General features: G+C 39.6%; 2 protein-coding genes across 4 annotated transcripts in view; one reads left to right on the plus strand and one right to left on the minus strand.

The window, feature by feature from the left end:
- The window catches only part of DNAJC3 (DnaJ heat shock protein family (Hsp40) member C3), a 108,288-nt gene extending 102,886 nt beyond the window's left edge, over nt 1-5,402 (plus strand). Inside the window, 1 exon segment of one of the 2 annotated variants that reach the window (NM_001266404.1) lies at nt 1,394-2,219. In NM_001266404.1, the coding sequence (NP_001253333.1) occupies nt 1,394-1,551 (158 nt within the window). In that variant the 3' untranslated portion in view covers nt 1,552-2,219. 2 annotated transcript variants of the gene reach the window in all.
- Nucleotides 5,403-11,938: 6,536 nt separating this feature from the next.
- UGGT2 (UDP-glucose glycoprotein glucosyltransferase 2) overlaps nt 11,939-15,601 on the minus strand; it is a 244,134-nt gene continuing 240,471 nt past the window's right edge. For both annotated transcript variants that reach the window (XR_013407674.1, XM_015121325.3), the window contains one exon: nt 11,939-12,171. Coding sequence is in view for 1 of the 2 variants with exons in the window: in XM_015121325.3 (XP_014976811.3) it covers nt 12,149-12,171 (23 nt within the window). In the remaining variant the exon portion in view is untranslated. The remainder of the gene's footprint in view (nt 12,172-15,601) is intronic.

The raw sequence follows: 15,601 nt of genomic DNA on the forward strand, positions 1-15,601 counted from the left end.
TGCCCCTGCAATGACATGATCTCATTTTTTATGGCTGCATAGTATTCCATGGTGTACATGTACCACATTTTCTTTATCCAGTCTATCACTGATGGGCATTTAGGTTGATTCCATGTCTGTTCTATTGTGAATAGAGCTGCAATAAACAGACACGTGCATGTGTCTTTATAATGGAACAATTTATATTCTTTTGGGTGTATACCCAGTAATGAGATAGCTGGGTTGAATGGTATTTCTGTCTTTAAGGAATTGCCACTGTCTTCCACAATTGCTGAATGAATTTACACTCCCACCAATAGTGTATAAGTGTTCCTTTTTCACCACAACCTTGGCAGCATCTTTTTAAAAACTTTTTAATAGCCATTTTTTATTTGCAATAATGATCTAATTATTTGCTCTAAATCAGTGATGTTGAGCTTGTTTTCATATGATGGTTGGCCACATATATGTCTTCTTTTGAGAAGTGTCTGCTCATGTCCTTTGCTCCCTTTTTAATGGAGTTGTTTTCTTGTACATTTCAGTTCCTCCTAGACCTTTGTCAGTTGCATAGTTTGCAAAAATTTTCTTCCATTCTGTAGGTTGTCTGTTTATTCTGTTGATAGTTTCTTTTGCTCTGCAGAAGCTCTTTAGTTTAATTAGATCTCATTTGTCAATTTTTGCTTTTGTTGCAATTTCATGATGGAAACGCCAAAAGCAATCTTTGCCCATGCCTGTGTCCTGAATAGTATTTGCCTAGGTTGTCTTCCAGGGTTTTTCTAATGGCTCTGAGGACAAGAGCGCTTTCTTTCTGTCCCTGCAATATTCCTCTCTATTGCCTTCTCCCATGTCTCTGCCTTGGTCTCTTTCTGCTCAGGGCTCAGAGGCCCCGCTGTGGGGGCACCATTCGCATGGGAGGGAAAGGTGAGTCTCCTGGAGTTGGATGTTACGGAGGCCCCTCTCCCCTCATGTCTGAGGAGCCTTAGTGCTGTTTGGATTAAACTGAGTCTCGAGAAAGCTCATTAGACACTTGTTGAGGTCATTGCCTTACAGACTTCATTTTGGGGATTAGGGTAGTGAGCTGCCTGTTTCAGTGGAAGTGTAGACCTTTGGAAGTTTCTTTTTCTTGAATTATTTTTTTCCAAATAATTTCACTGGGTAGTTATCAAGCTTGGGTAGCTGCTTCTGGAGTGAGATTTGGGGCCTGAACCTCATCCTCTTTGTGGTGAATTTCTCTAGTCTGTTTCTTCCGGGTGGGAATGGGAGAGCCTGGATTTGAATGTCAGGCACAACTCTCAGTAACTGAAAAGTAAGTAGCTCCTCAAGCCCATCCACCCTCCTTTGCCCAAAGAAAACATTCCCCCTGCCCCTATACCTTAGATATTATCTGGTTCTTAATTTTCTGATTTCTTTCTAGAAATGAGAAAGAAGTTCGATGACGGAGAAGATCCCTTGGATGCAGAGAGCCAGCAAGGAGGCGGCGGCAACCCTTTCCACAGAAGCTGGAACTCATGGCAAGGCTTCAATCCCTTCAGCTCAGGCGGACCGTTTCGATTTAAATTCCACTTCAATTAAACCAACTGTTTTTCTGCTCTTCTTCCTTAATTTTTTTAAAGATTAAAAACAAAGAAATCTTCCTCCGGGACCCTAATGAAAAAAAAATTCAAATCTTTGTTTGTCCATGACCAAAGAGTTGCTTTAATAGGAAAAAAATCTGTTCTTATCCCTGTTAGATTTATGGTTAATGGGTTTGCAACGGCAGGGAGGCAAGGAATGGTTCTGTTTCTGACAGAGCAGCCTGCATCTGTTTTATGCTGTGTGGAGGAAGTGGTCTGAGGCAGGCTCACCTGTGGACGTGCTCACGTATTCTGTATTTTTCTACACTGGAGCTGAGATTCTTCTCTTCACAGCCTTGCAGAGTAAGTCTGTGCCTACAAATGTAAGAAGGAGCTGTAATCTTCATGAGAATGGTTAGTATTCTTAAAGAGAACATGAACGTTTTTGAGCTGTGCTTCGATGTGGTCTAGTCACTTGTGAGTAGCGTGAAAGCTTTAGTGTGCATGTGTTTACACCTCTGTGGTCTGTCAACATGGCTGTCACCGAAGGAGCAAGAGACCATCTTTTAGGAACCCTGGCACCAAATGGTAATATATCCAGGCTTAGACTTTGGATTAATGTTAAATGTACATTTTTTTTTTTGGTTCAGTACCTGAAGAATACTGAAACTTGAATCTATACATTCCTATGGACCCTTTTAATATTAAACACAACAAATTAAAAGTTATGGGTCAAATAGGTTCAGATAAAATAGTGGTGGTATTTAAAATAATATTGCTGAAGTGCAGATTGAAATACTTTTTAAACAACTGAAGTTCTGAGTTTTTATAGAGAATTTCATGTAACAAGACTGGCTTAGAAACATAAAGTTGCACAGTCAACATAAATAAATACAGAATGCCATGGTTCCCACTTTTAAGTAAAGACAGTTGGCAGCTTCTCCTTCTCTCATACCAAGGCTTGACCTTATCTTAAAGGTCTCTGGGCCTCCCACATGGGACTTGTCTGCTGGTATGTGTTACACAGTAGGCCTGCCCTTCTACCAGATCTTGATGCCTCTGATGCTCTCCTGCCTACAAGAAAATACAGGCTTGCAAGTTTAGTCAGGTCTGGCTGTATTTCCACTGTTGTTTCATTTAATAAGATGACATCTCCTCTTGAGATACGTTCTTCTTACCTTTTAAGAAGATACTGTTTAAGAAGTAAACTATTCAGTCTTTGTATACTGAATGCTTTTTCCCTAAAAAATGTTACTTTAATCAAGAATATTGAATATTTATGGAACTCTTGATGCTGCATTTGAAAGCTGAGGGAATTACTTTAGATAGGAATTGCTACCTTTGTTCTGGAAAGGTTTTGTTTCTGCCTCAAAGCATTTTGAAGTGTTTTAACCATTAAAGGGTCTAATTTTTTTAATGAAATCAAGCATTTTAATTCACTGTGGGAGGCATCCTGACCACAGACATCCATAACAGCAAAGCACAAACCGTTTTCATCCGTAGTCTTATCCTGAAAAATACGTGGACAAACTTTTAACTGGGAGACAAAAACCACATAGTTGAATTGAGCAAAACATTTAAGTGCTTTCTGCATCTATTTAGGAGTCTATTTCTTACCAATAAACTTGACAGTGCATTTGGAAAACTAGTGAACACCTTGCAGCTTTCATTTTGCTTCAATGTTTCGATTCAAGCCAGTGTAAAAATAATTTCCAAGGCATTTCTGTCTATTATTTAGTAATCTCACTACTGGCTATGTCAGCAATATCTTTTTCAATCTCTTTCCTTTTGTATATGTCACTGACCTCTTTGAAATATAGTGATGGCTTTTACCTACTTTGAAAAGAATTTTCATATAGAATCAGAAAAAAAGGAAATATCAAATCACGTGCCCTCCACTTGGAGAGCACGACAGTTGCCAACAACAAGGGGTCAAGGTCCCAGGCCTGGCCACCTCCCACCCGCTGCCCAGAGGCTTGTTTGCATTTTCATTTTTTCTCCGCCTGTAACAACCATAGTTTCAATTCCTAAATTCTTATCATGGATTTAAGTTAGTCATCTTAACTGATGTGCAGAGTTACTTGCCTGTTTTCAGTGAAGAGAGAGAAGCAGCTCTGGTGCCACATGCCAGTGCCATGGAGGGAAATGAATTCTCTGCAATCTGTTGTTTTGCTGATTCATGAAGAAAGTAACAACTGTTGAGTTTCAGCCTTGATGGCCATTGGCAATTTTCTGGTGTCCACCCAAATGGAAAGACAGTCATTCCCTGCTTCCCCTAAACTGTGACTGAGCAGCAGCCTGGATGTTAAAGAGATAGTCACTCCCCTTGCCTGACTGTAGGGTATCATTAGCCATTGTAAAACCGTACTACTTTCATTTTCCCTTGGGGACTGCAGGTGCCAGGTAAACTTTTTTTTTTTTTTTGAGACGAGAGTCTTGCTCTGTTGCCCAGGCTGGAGTGCAGGGACACCTCCCGGGTTCAAGTGATTCTCCTGCCTCAGCCTCCAAGTAGCTGGGACTACAGGCGTGCACCACCATGCCTAATTTTTGTATTTTTAGTAGAAACGGGGTTTCACTGTGTTAGCCAGGATGGTCTTGATCTCCTGACCTCGTGATCTGCCCACCTTGGCCTCCCAGAGTGGTGGGATTACAGGCATGAGCCACCGTGCCCGGCCATCAGGCAACCTTTATGGCTCTTTCAGGAAAAGTGAAATCAGAGAGGGGTACCCTAGCCATAGCTCTGTTATATTCTGCTCTTCTTTCCTTTTTGGTGAGCTCCATGGGTGGAGTTATCAGGGGTCTGTACTTTGTGGATATTTTGCCCAGCAGGAAGTATTAGACATACCAGTCTAGAAGCACTGTGAAAAGTTTCCAAAACGGGAGACAAAATTTAACCCATTCCTCAGTTCTGAAAGTTTGTGCTGTCTTACCATGAATAGATGAAAACTTGAAAAAAATCTCGACAGCTTACTAATGTGAATCGGATGTAACATACTACTAATTCTACAATGTCTTTAGTATTAAAAATCTTTTTTAAAGTATTGGTATGAAAACAAATTTTTGTTGCCCTGATGATGGAATTTTAAAACTACCCATGGTTTAGAAAACATAACTGTAAAAAAGGTAGCCAATAAAACCACAATTTGAAATTGATACCATTTTCTACTCACCATGGATGATGAAAAATTTCACCTTTAAATGGATCAGAAGTTGTCTTTGACATTTACCATGAAAAAACTACATAAAATGGCTCCCTGGTGAGGTTACAGACACAGGGCCCTGGTGATGGGCGTTGCAAAGTTTTCATCGAGCACACGGCAATGGTATAACCTAGAGAAGTTCATGCAACTTTGTTGAATGTAGTTGACTTTTCCAAATTTATAAAGGAAGAAGGCAAATGTTAATTTGCCAACTAATATCCTTTTTCTAAATCAGATCATTCCTTTTTTGTTAGTGGCAGTTTATCCTGTAATTTCAAATGACGTTAAGAGGTGGGATTATTTGGGGCTTTTTCTTTTTGTTTACAGAAGATCTCATTTGCTGAATGATTTAAGAGTAAAATTAGCCACTGCGTGGCTTTGTGTATAGTAACCGGTTTTGTTGCACTTGTCTGTGGCTGAAACACTTACCTGCAGTGGAAAGCCGAGCAAGGAGGAGATGTTTGTGAAACTATTACTCTTACCATGAGGTTTTAGTTTGTTTTGAATGGGAAAAGACTAAGTAACTTAATCCATCTCAATGTAGTGTTTTAATAAATAAAAAAGGAACCTAATATTTGAAATGGGTCTCAGACATGTCTACAAATATGGGTACTATTTTTATGCCCTTGTATTTTCACATTTAATAAAAATATTTATGGTCATATCAGTATTTCCATGCTTTTGATTCATTTTTGTTCTTGAATACAAAATTCTAGGAAAGTCCACCTTAAGAAAAGTATTTCCAACTTTGCTTCATGCAAAATCAGTGACTGAGGTGACAAAAGGGCTCTTCCTTTACACAAGCTGACAGGGAAGGTCAGAACACACAAAGCAGAAAGGGTTAAAACCTCTTAACCCTCAAAAGTCCTAGGACAACTGAGGACTTAAAAAGTGGACAATTCTTCCATTTCAGTACTATTAAAATGTAACTTAAATTGGCTTTGTCTGAACATTTTCTCTTTCATACCCCATTTGTACGTTTCTGTTAAGGTCCTAAGTTGGGAGGGAGGACACTATAGCTTATCTCAAATTTCCAGCTACAAACAGAAGGAACTGTCTTCTCAGTTAATGTATTCTGCATAGCTTAAGATCCAAGGAGAGCTACAATGTGTAAATGTATATAGAACTTTTCCAGAAAGCTCAAAGCTTTTTTTTTTTTTTTTTGAGACGGAGTCTCGCTCTGTTGCCCAGGCTGGAGTGCAGTGGCATGATCTCGGCTCAATGCAAGCTCCGCCTCCCGGGTTCAAACAATTCTCTGCCACAGCCTCCCGAGTAGCTGGGATTATAGGCTAATCCCATGCCTGGCTAATTTTTTTGTATTTTTAGTAGAGACGGGGTATCACCATCTTGGCCAGGCTGGTCTTGGATTCCTGACCTCGTGATCCACCTGCCTCGACCTCCCAAAGTGCTGGGATTACAGGCGTGAGCCACTGCGCCTGGCCAAAGCTTCCAAATTCTTAATCCTCATGACATTGTGGCAATATATGAACAGCCAGTCTGAGTCTGAAGATAAACAGCATGAACAGGTGTAGCAGGCATGAGAGCTGCAGGGAAACTGCAAGAAGAGAGATCCAGAGCCTCAGGAGCTCTCACTGAGCAGGCACCAAGCCCGCTCCCTCCCTACCTCCAGGCCCAAATCAGTGCTTCATGATCTTTAAGAAAAAAAAAAAAATTCATTTTAATCTTAATGCCAGCTTACAGTTCACACCTCAGAGACCCTGAACTCAGCAAATCCTTTTATGCTGAGCAAATCCTTTGGGAATGCTTCGATGATAAACAAGAGCTTAATATGCATATTAATTTATTGCTTTATACTAGGATTCTGTTTCTAACGAAGCATACAGGAGACAACTCAGCTTGCATGTCTATTTTGAACACATTTCCAACCTTCACTCAGGTCTGTTTTTCCTGATCAACTGAGTCTACTGGGATAAGCATCACTCGGACAGATAACTCCCAGGGACTGGGCTGCCGTGGCTGGGAAGGGCCACTGGGAACATTAGTGCCAAGGTCTGAGGAAACCAGAATTGAACATATTTAAAAAGCATAAGGGAGTAACCACTGCTTGCAGCATTTGTGAGTGGATTTCAACTGCTCTAAGTCTTCTTGTTATTTATATACTTCCTTGTTATTACAGGAGATTTGTATAGGTATATCTTTGAGTATGGTGTGCCATTTGTAGGTACGGTTAAAAAGGATTTTTCCTTCTTACAGGTTTCCCTAACTACATGTAGTTTTGCTCCTAAGTATGAAGATGCTTTATCTCTAAAGTATCTTTTAAAAGGATAATTCTTTAGAGATAAAGCATCTTCATACTTAGGAGCAAAATTACATCTAGTTAGGGAAACCAGTATAAGAAGGAAAAATCCTCTCTAAAATATCTGTTAAAAGGATAAATCTTGGGCTGGGCATGTGATCCCAGAACTTTGGGAGGCCAAGGTGGGCGGATCACCTGAGGTCAGGAGTTCAAGACCAGCCTGGCCAACATGATGAAACCCCGTCTCTACTAAAAATACAAAAAATTAGCCGGACGTAGTGGGGGGCGCCTGTAGTCTCAGCTACTTCAGAGGCTGAGGCAGGAGAATTGCTTGAACCTGGGAGGTGGAGGTTGCAGTGAGCTAAGATTGTGCCACTACACTCCAGCCTGGGCGACAGTGAGATTCCATCTCAAAAGGGATAATTCTTTTAACAAATTATGTACATTTCACTGTGTCAAATTTTCTTAGGATTTTAAATACCCTGTCACTTCATATATACCACCCGTTGCACTATTTTGTTTCCTGCAATGTTTGTGGCTTTGTTATCTCAAGTTAAAGTGGAAAGAGTTCATTCTACAGTTGTTTGTGCAAACAAAATAGCATCTATTCCTCCTACTGAATGCAAACATTAAGCAATTGTGGAATAAGGGAGGGCTCTCCCTGTAGGACAGGGCCTCAGATCAGAGGAAATTCATTATGGACATCGTACAATGAAAAAAAGCAGCATTAGCAAATCTAGAGCTTCTGTCCAAAAAGTTGCTACTGCTGTTAAGTATTAGGAAGCAATGCAGGCATAAAAATATTCACTGAGCAGTTTACGATTTATATGAATGGATGTTAGCCCTTCACTGCGCTTGAAGATCCAATCACAAAATCTCTCCACATGGTTCATAAACTCACTTGCCTTGTCATCCAGGCTCCAACCTCATGGGCCTTCTTTCAGTCCTCAAATGAACAAAACTCCTTCCATACTATTCTTTCTTGCCTGGCTAGCACTAACTCTTACTTCAGGTTTCATCCTAAAATGTTACTTGTTAGGTCTGTCTTGACCCTTGCCCTTCACAACATTTTCATTTGGATATTAATGTCTGTCATTTATACTGTCTAATAACCTAAAGAGGATAGCTTGGCACACAGTAGGTACTTAAATTATTTGTTAAATTGTTGAAATATTTGTTCAATCTGTTCAGGGCAGAGAGACCTACTATATTACTGGCCTTATTTAGATGAAACTTTTTAGAAATCGTTTTCTGGTGGAAGCAGACGTGGGGAAACAGAGGAAAAGCTACCAGCAGTGTAAGGAAGACAAACACAGCAGAGGTCTGTGACAGGACATTTGTATGGAAAGCAGTTTCAATCTGATGCTCTAGACTAGACACTCTACTACAGGATTAGTTCTATTTATTTCAACGTTCATCTTACCCAATAAAGGTACTACCATAATTATTCCTCCTCTCCTTTTCCTGAAAATTTTAAATTAAACATAAGGTTGATCTGGAACCCTTGTCATTCAAATAATGTCTTGCTTTGAAGCCCATCTTTAAAATCTGAGTAATTTTTCTTCAATTCTAATAAAAACCTTTCGTTTTTAAAGTAAAATCACATCAGGTAGGATGCAAACTTTACATAGTTGAGCAGATCTACATGACTGAAGTAAACTTCTTCACTTCAAGTAATTAGGAACCGTAGAGGACAAGATTATTTTCCAAATCAGAGATCTTTAAAACAGAGGTGTTACTAGTTCTAAGTCTAGAGGCTTTCCCTTAGAATTTCTCAGAAAATAGAAGTTTGTATTTGGTAAATGGGGTTAACACACAGAAAATGGGGAACAGCTGTCACATTACCATAACACTTGAAGACTTCTAAAAAAGAGTAGTTCTAGGATGGGCTTACACACCTGACCAAGCCCCTCTAACTTACAAAGTTACCTGTAATTTTGGCCATCAAAGACCTGGACCATCATGTTTCCTCTTTCTCACTTTGCCACCAAAGGTGAGATTTTAACCAATCAACTGGTTCTTTGGAAGTGAGTGGAGCCCCTTCAGTCTATGAAGTCAAGTAACAGAAGTGGGCAAGACAATGGCTGGGTCATAACTTCTGCTTGTTGGTTTGAGCGTGGGCCCATCAGCACCTTTTACTTCTTCTCTGAAACGATGGATCTGAGACACATGATCCACGTGTTCATCTGACTCGCCCTGTACCTCCTGCCCTGAAAGTATTCTGTTGGGTCCCTGGAGCCTCTTCTGGGCAGCGGCAGTTTGTTGTCTGGTTGCTTCTCAGGTGTTGGAGTCAGGACCTGGCACACAGCAACATGCAGTTCTGTGGGCAGGTCCCACTTGTGTCAGACTACATGTTTAATATTAAAAGCCTGATTTTATAACACCAGGCTGACATGGCTTGAGATGCCTTTAGAAGTATTTGATGCTATCCTTCTAGGAGCTATGTTGTTCTCTAGGAGCTTGAGGGTGACTGGAGCCAAATGACAGGCACTTCCAAAATAAAACCTTTTGGACCTAAGCGTTGGAGGTGGCATGCCGACTTTGGGCTGTCTTCATGCTCAGATTCTGGGTCTACTTTCTACGTAAAGCTCACACGCCACTGTGGGTCAAGCACAAATGCTTCTCATTCTGAGCTTAGATACAGTGTTCTGACACTTTTTTCTAAGAAGACAGAAAGAGAAGACATTTATCACTTCTCATAGTTAGAAACTAGTTCCCCTCCATCCCGCTGACCTCCACTACTTCCACGATTTGATTTTTGTTAAAACTTGACATAGGGCCTGCAGCCGAGAACCAGAATTTAGGATCCTGAATATACCATGAAAGCCGTTGGACTATATTTGTTCAGCATTTCCAGGATAAGGGAACTGAATGGCTTTCTCTCCAAGTGTTACCAGATACTCAAGGCAAGACCTATGGTTCAGTTATGTAATGTCCCTGAGGAGGGTGCATTTTTGTATGGCACAGCAGTTGGTATGCATGAGAGCTCTTGACATAACAGCACTTTTAAAACAAGCCATTTAATTAAAACATTTCACTGTAAAGAAATACCTTATTTATAAATCTGGATTTTCTGGTATAACATATCACTCACCTGGAAATGAAACATGTAAATTGGTGTAAATTGTCCACTCAGATCATAAGATACAAACAGCGAGGGGGGCATCAAGACTCTTTACACTGTTCTGTAATTTTAGCTTCATACTCCATGAAAATATGGGATCTAGAATACTGGAGAAGGCCATCGTAGGTAATAAAAGTAGGAATCCGGTGTCTCTGCCCAGCTGAGCATCCTTTCTATAAGATTCTCACAGAAGTGAAGACAGGCTGGTAACAAAGGAAAACAAAGCACCATCTTATAGTCGGGGTTTGCACCCCGGCCACCGCAGCAGACTTCTGGGTAGCTGGGTGGAGCATCTGGCCTAGAACCTTACAGAGTCTCACCTCTCACCAATCCCCAGCTACAGCTGACTCCCAAGAGGAGTGAGCCAGAGAGCACCATTACGTTGGCCCGCCCCAGGACCACTTACTGCTCCAGCCTCTGAGTGTACCCTATAGGATACTCCGAACTCACAGGAATAACCTAGTTCCACCAGAGCAGGCCATAAATGGTGCACTCCATTTTAACACAGACAAACACGAACAAGTAACAAAGGGAGATGACTGCGAGAGGGCGAGGCAGGTGCTCTCTTATTAGGAATGAATGGAGCTGATGTTTAACTCTATGGGCTGTTCTGTCAAATACAGAAGGATTAGCCTTGTTCTGAAGAGCTCACAGGAGTGAGCTTCTGGCTCATGATGGAACTGTGTGTACAGAGCTGTCCAAAGACGGACCAGCCCGTCTCTAGAGGTAGAGAGTTCCCTGTGGTCCCAGAACTTCCAAGATGGCCTGAGGCTCGGCTTTACAGGCAGGGCCTTAGAATAGGGGCTGGCACACTAGCTGGGGGCCCAATTCTGTTAAATGCTTCTCAAACTTGTCTAATTACAGAACCAACTGGAGAGCTTTTTAAACAATCATGATTTACCAAGCTGACTTTAGACCTAATGAATCAGACTCTCCACAGGATGAGGTCCAAATGGTACTGAGTTCTCTTCCAGTCCCATGATCCTATGATTTTAGAATAGTTGGATAGTTTTTAAACATTTCCTATTATTAATCTATTATTAATACACATCAGAAAAACAAACTGTTTACATCCTCAACTAGTTCTCATAAAAGTACCTAGTCCTTTTAAAAAGAGAATACACATATATCCCACATGCCCATAAATAATTTTTATGACATAAAATTAGAAACATTAGAACATCCAAATACCGCATTAAGATTAAAACATTGTTTAAGATAAATGATTACCACGCAACAATATTACTTCCATTTTAAAACACCAGTTAAGGTACAAATGGGCTTTATTATTATTATTGTCTCAGAAGGAAAAAATACAAAAAAATAGGTTTCTGTAATTTTAAATGCATTTCTGTAATTTTATTATTTATATTATTTTTTGAGACAGTCTAACTCTGTCGCCCAGGCTTGAGTGCAACAGCGCAATATCGGCTCACTAAAACCCCCGCCTCCCGGATTCAAACAATTCTCCTGCCTCATCCTCCCAAGTAGCTGGGATTACAGGTGCCCACCACCACACCCAGCTAATTTTTTGTATTTTTCGTAGAGACGGGGTTCTGCCGTGTTGGTCAGGCTGGTCTTGAACTCCTGAACTCAGGTGATCCACCTGTCTTGGCCTCCTAAAGTGCTGGGATTACAGGTGTGAGCCACTGCACCAGCCTAAATGCATTTCTGTAACTTTAAATGCATTTTGTGAATAAGGAAATGTGGATGCACATAAAACTAGATATAAAAGGCTATACTTTGATAAACACCAGCCAGTCCAGTACCTGGGCTATCTGGCAAAACATCAAACTTTGGTGATCAGGAAAAAGGAACAATCAGGTTTTAAATACTCAATGGTCGTTTATTATATAACTTAAACTTATTCAATACATTAAATACCTGTTTTAAATAATTACAAATTTTTAAAATTAAAGAATATGTCACTGATCTTCATGAGACTTCCAAATCGTCTCAGCAGGGGCTCCACACTTCCCCAGCAGGCGTCAGGTTTCCTGTCATGCTTTCGCCTTCCTTCTCATATAAACCAGTGCTAGAGTTCATCATGTGTCAAAACTGTAGGGAAGAAAAGTTTATTTAGCTCCTGGCATCTTAAACATAAAATTATCTTAAATATTAACTTACGTATGATGAGGAAGCACCGGTATTGACTGAGGATCCCTTATTTGCTAGTTCAGTACCTATATGCTTCATTATGCAACACGAGAATAGCTCTTTGTACACTGTGATGTCTATTAAATTGTCTCATAACTACTGGTCTTTCTACCCACCTAGAATGTGAGCTCCCATGAGTCTATGAGGACAAGGAACATACCTTACTTATCTTTGTTATCTTTAGGATCTAGCATCCTGCCTGGCAGATAAGAGGTCTTCAAGAATACTAACAGATTATTCACTGTGAATATAGTATTCTACCCTTAATGTAATGGAACAACAGAAAGCAGAGGACATATTAATATATGGTCGTCATCTAAGATGGGAGGACACTGCACTCGGACACAGACGTAAGTACTACATAAATGCAAGCACAATTCGGATGAAGACTCTTAGAGAGCAAAATGGTCTCTTCTGCATCAGGAGCTGTCACATACCAACTGACGTAAATCACTGAGAACTCAAGATTTTCAGGCAGAAATTAATTAAAATATAATTTAAATGCATGCTGTTCCACAGTTCAAGATGTCAGACTATGTTTCTTCACTAAATTCTACTGGAAAGATAATAAATATAAAAAGGAAAAACAATGAGAATGAGGGAAGCGGTTACAAGACACTGTTGGGGCAAAGATATCAATGAATTTCAAGAAATGGGAAACGGGGATAGACTGCATGAAACAACTTCATCCCAGAATACACAGCTGAAACGATGACTTGGCTTTCCTGATGGAGGAGTCTGGGAGAGGTTACTAACAAACACCAGTGGATAGTGAGTCACACAGTGAAGCAATTCAGTGAAGGACTGTGTGGAAAATCTGTGCCTGTCAGCTCCCCACTCTCATTCTTCTGAATCTAAGACAGAAACTAACACCCTGGCATCTATTCTAAGATAAAAAGTGGAAGTCTGTTCTTGAGAAAGAAAATTGAACAATTCTCAGAGAGAGACAAAGAGGGAGAAATAAAGGGTGGGAGAGAGGGGGAAACAGGATTTTTTTTTTTTTTTTTTAGAGATGGAGTTTCACTCGTTGCCCAGACTGGAGTATAATGGCTTGATCTCGGCTCACTGCAACCTCCGCCTCCTGGGTTCAAGCAATTCTCCTGCCTCAGCCTCCCGAGTAGCTGGGATTACAGGCATGCGCCACCACGCCCGGCTAATTTTGTATGTTTAGTAGAGACGGGGTTTCTCCATGTTGGTCAGGCTGGTCTCGAACTCCTGACCTCAGATGATCCATCGCCTTGGCCCCCCAAAGTGCTGGGATTACAGACATGAGCCACTGTGTCCAGCCGTAAAGAGGTATTTTTATATGGGTGTCTGCTCTTAAGTAAAGCGCCCTCATTTGGGTTTTTGGGGTGGTGTATAGGATGGGCTTTGATCTGTTCCATGACCATACACCTAGAAGGAGGCCTGCCAGTTGTACACCATGGGTTAGTAATTAACCCTCCCATCTGGGGAAGCCTATCAGAGAAAGAAGCACATTTAAACCCTGGCAAAGGAAACCCACACCAGTTATTATATTGATCAATCTAATATTTCATTCTTAAATATATATGAACAGCCAAAGATCTCCAGGTTTCTGAGGAAGAAAAAAGGGCCAAGATGAATACATAAAACAACATAAACAAAAAGGACCTGAAAAGAACCAAAGCAATATTCAAAACAGTTCTAATTGGTATTTCAGGGGATATTAGAAAAAGTGAAACCATAAAACAAGAACAAAATGAAATTAAAAAGAAGTAAGCAGGGAAAAGAAAGATCTGTTAGAAATTAAGAAGTGATTACCCCTCTAAAATAAATGAATAGAAAGATTGAAGATAATGCCAAAGAATTTTCTCAGAATACAAATGAAAGGAAAAAATATACAAGAGAAAATGTAAGTACGAAAGATCTATAGGACTAAGAAGACAGTTCTATTTACAGTAGCATCAAAAGGATCAAAATAATTAGGAATAAACCTAGGAGGTGGAACGTGTTTACTGAAAATAACAAAAAATGCTGAGATGAATGCAAGACGACATAAATAAATGGAAAGACATTCCATGTTCATGAACTGGAAGTTTAATATTAAGATGTATATACTACCCAAAGCAATCTACAGACTCAGATTCAACATAATCCCTATAAAAACTCCAATGATGCTTTTTATAGAAACAGGAAAAGTCATCCTGAAATTCATACAGAATCACAAGGGATGATGAAAATAATTCTGAAAAAGAAGAATGAAGTTGGCAGATTCACATTGCCTGATTTTATAACATATTACAAAGCTTCAGTAATGAAAACAGTATGGTGCTGGCATAAAGACAAACAGCCCAATGGAATAGAGAGTCCAGAAATAAACTCTTGTGTATGTGATCAATTCATCTTTGATAAGAAAACCAAGAATACTCAGTGGGAAAATAAGTCTCCTTCAAAAATGGAGTTGGGCAAACTGGATATCCATACACAAAAGAATAAAGCTGGATTCCTATCTTACATGACATATGAAAATTAACTCAAAATCAATTAAAAACCTAAATATAAGACCTGAAATTATAAAACTCCTGAGGAAGACATAGGGAAAAATCTTCATGACACTGACATAGCAATGACTTCTTACATATGACACCAAAAATATAATAAAAGCAAAAATAGATAGATGGGATTATATTAAACCTAAAAACCTTTGTGCATCAAATGACACAATGAACAGAGTGGAAAGGCAACCTAGCAAATCAAAGAAAATATATGCAAATAATGTATCTGATAAGCGATTAATATCCACAATATGTAAAGAAACTCTGCAACTCAAAAACAAAAAATAACTTGATTAAAAAATGGGCAAAGAACTTGAATTTACATTTCTTCAAAGATGATATACAAATAGCAAACATAAGAAAAGATGCTCAGTATCACTAATCATCACAGAAACGCATAACTACAATGAAATTATTACTTTAGACCCATTAGTATGACTGCTATATTAAAAAAAAAAAAAACAGAAAATAAGAAGTGAGGATATGGAGAAATTGGAACTCTTTTGCACTGCTGATGGGATTGTAAAATAATGCAACTGCTATGAAAAATAGAGGTTCCTTAAAAATTCATATGATTTGGCAATCCTATTTCTGGATATATATATCCAAAATAATGGAAAGCGGGGTATCAAAGAGATATACACACACATGTCCACAGCTGCATCATTCACAGTAGCCAAAAGGTGAAAGCAAACCAAATGTCCATCGATGGATGAATGGGTAAACAAAATGTGGTAATATATATATACTATGGAATTTTATTCAGTCTCTTAAAAGGGAAGGAAATCCTGTCATATGTTACAACATGAATAAAT

This window comes from Macaca mulatta, chromosome 17, assembly GCF_049350105.2.
Source record: "Macaca mulatta isolate MMU2019108-1 chromosome 17, T2T-MMU8v2.0, whole genome shotgun sequence".
In the NCBI taxonomy this organism is placed as follows: domain Eukaryota; kingdom Metazoa; phylum Chordata; class Mammalia; order Primates; family Cercopithecidae; genus Macaca; species Macaca mulatta.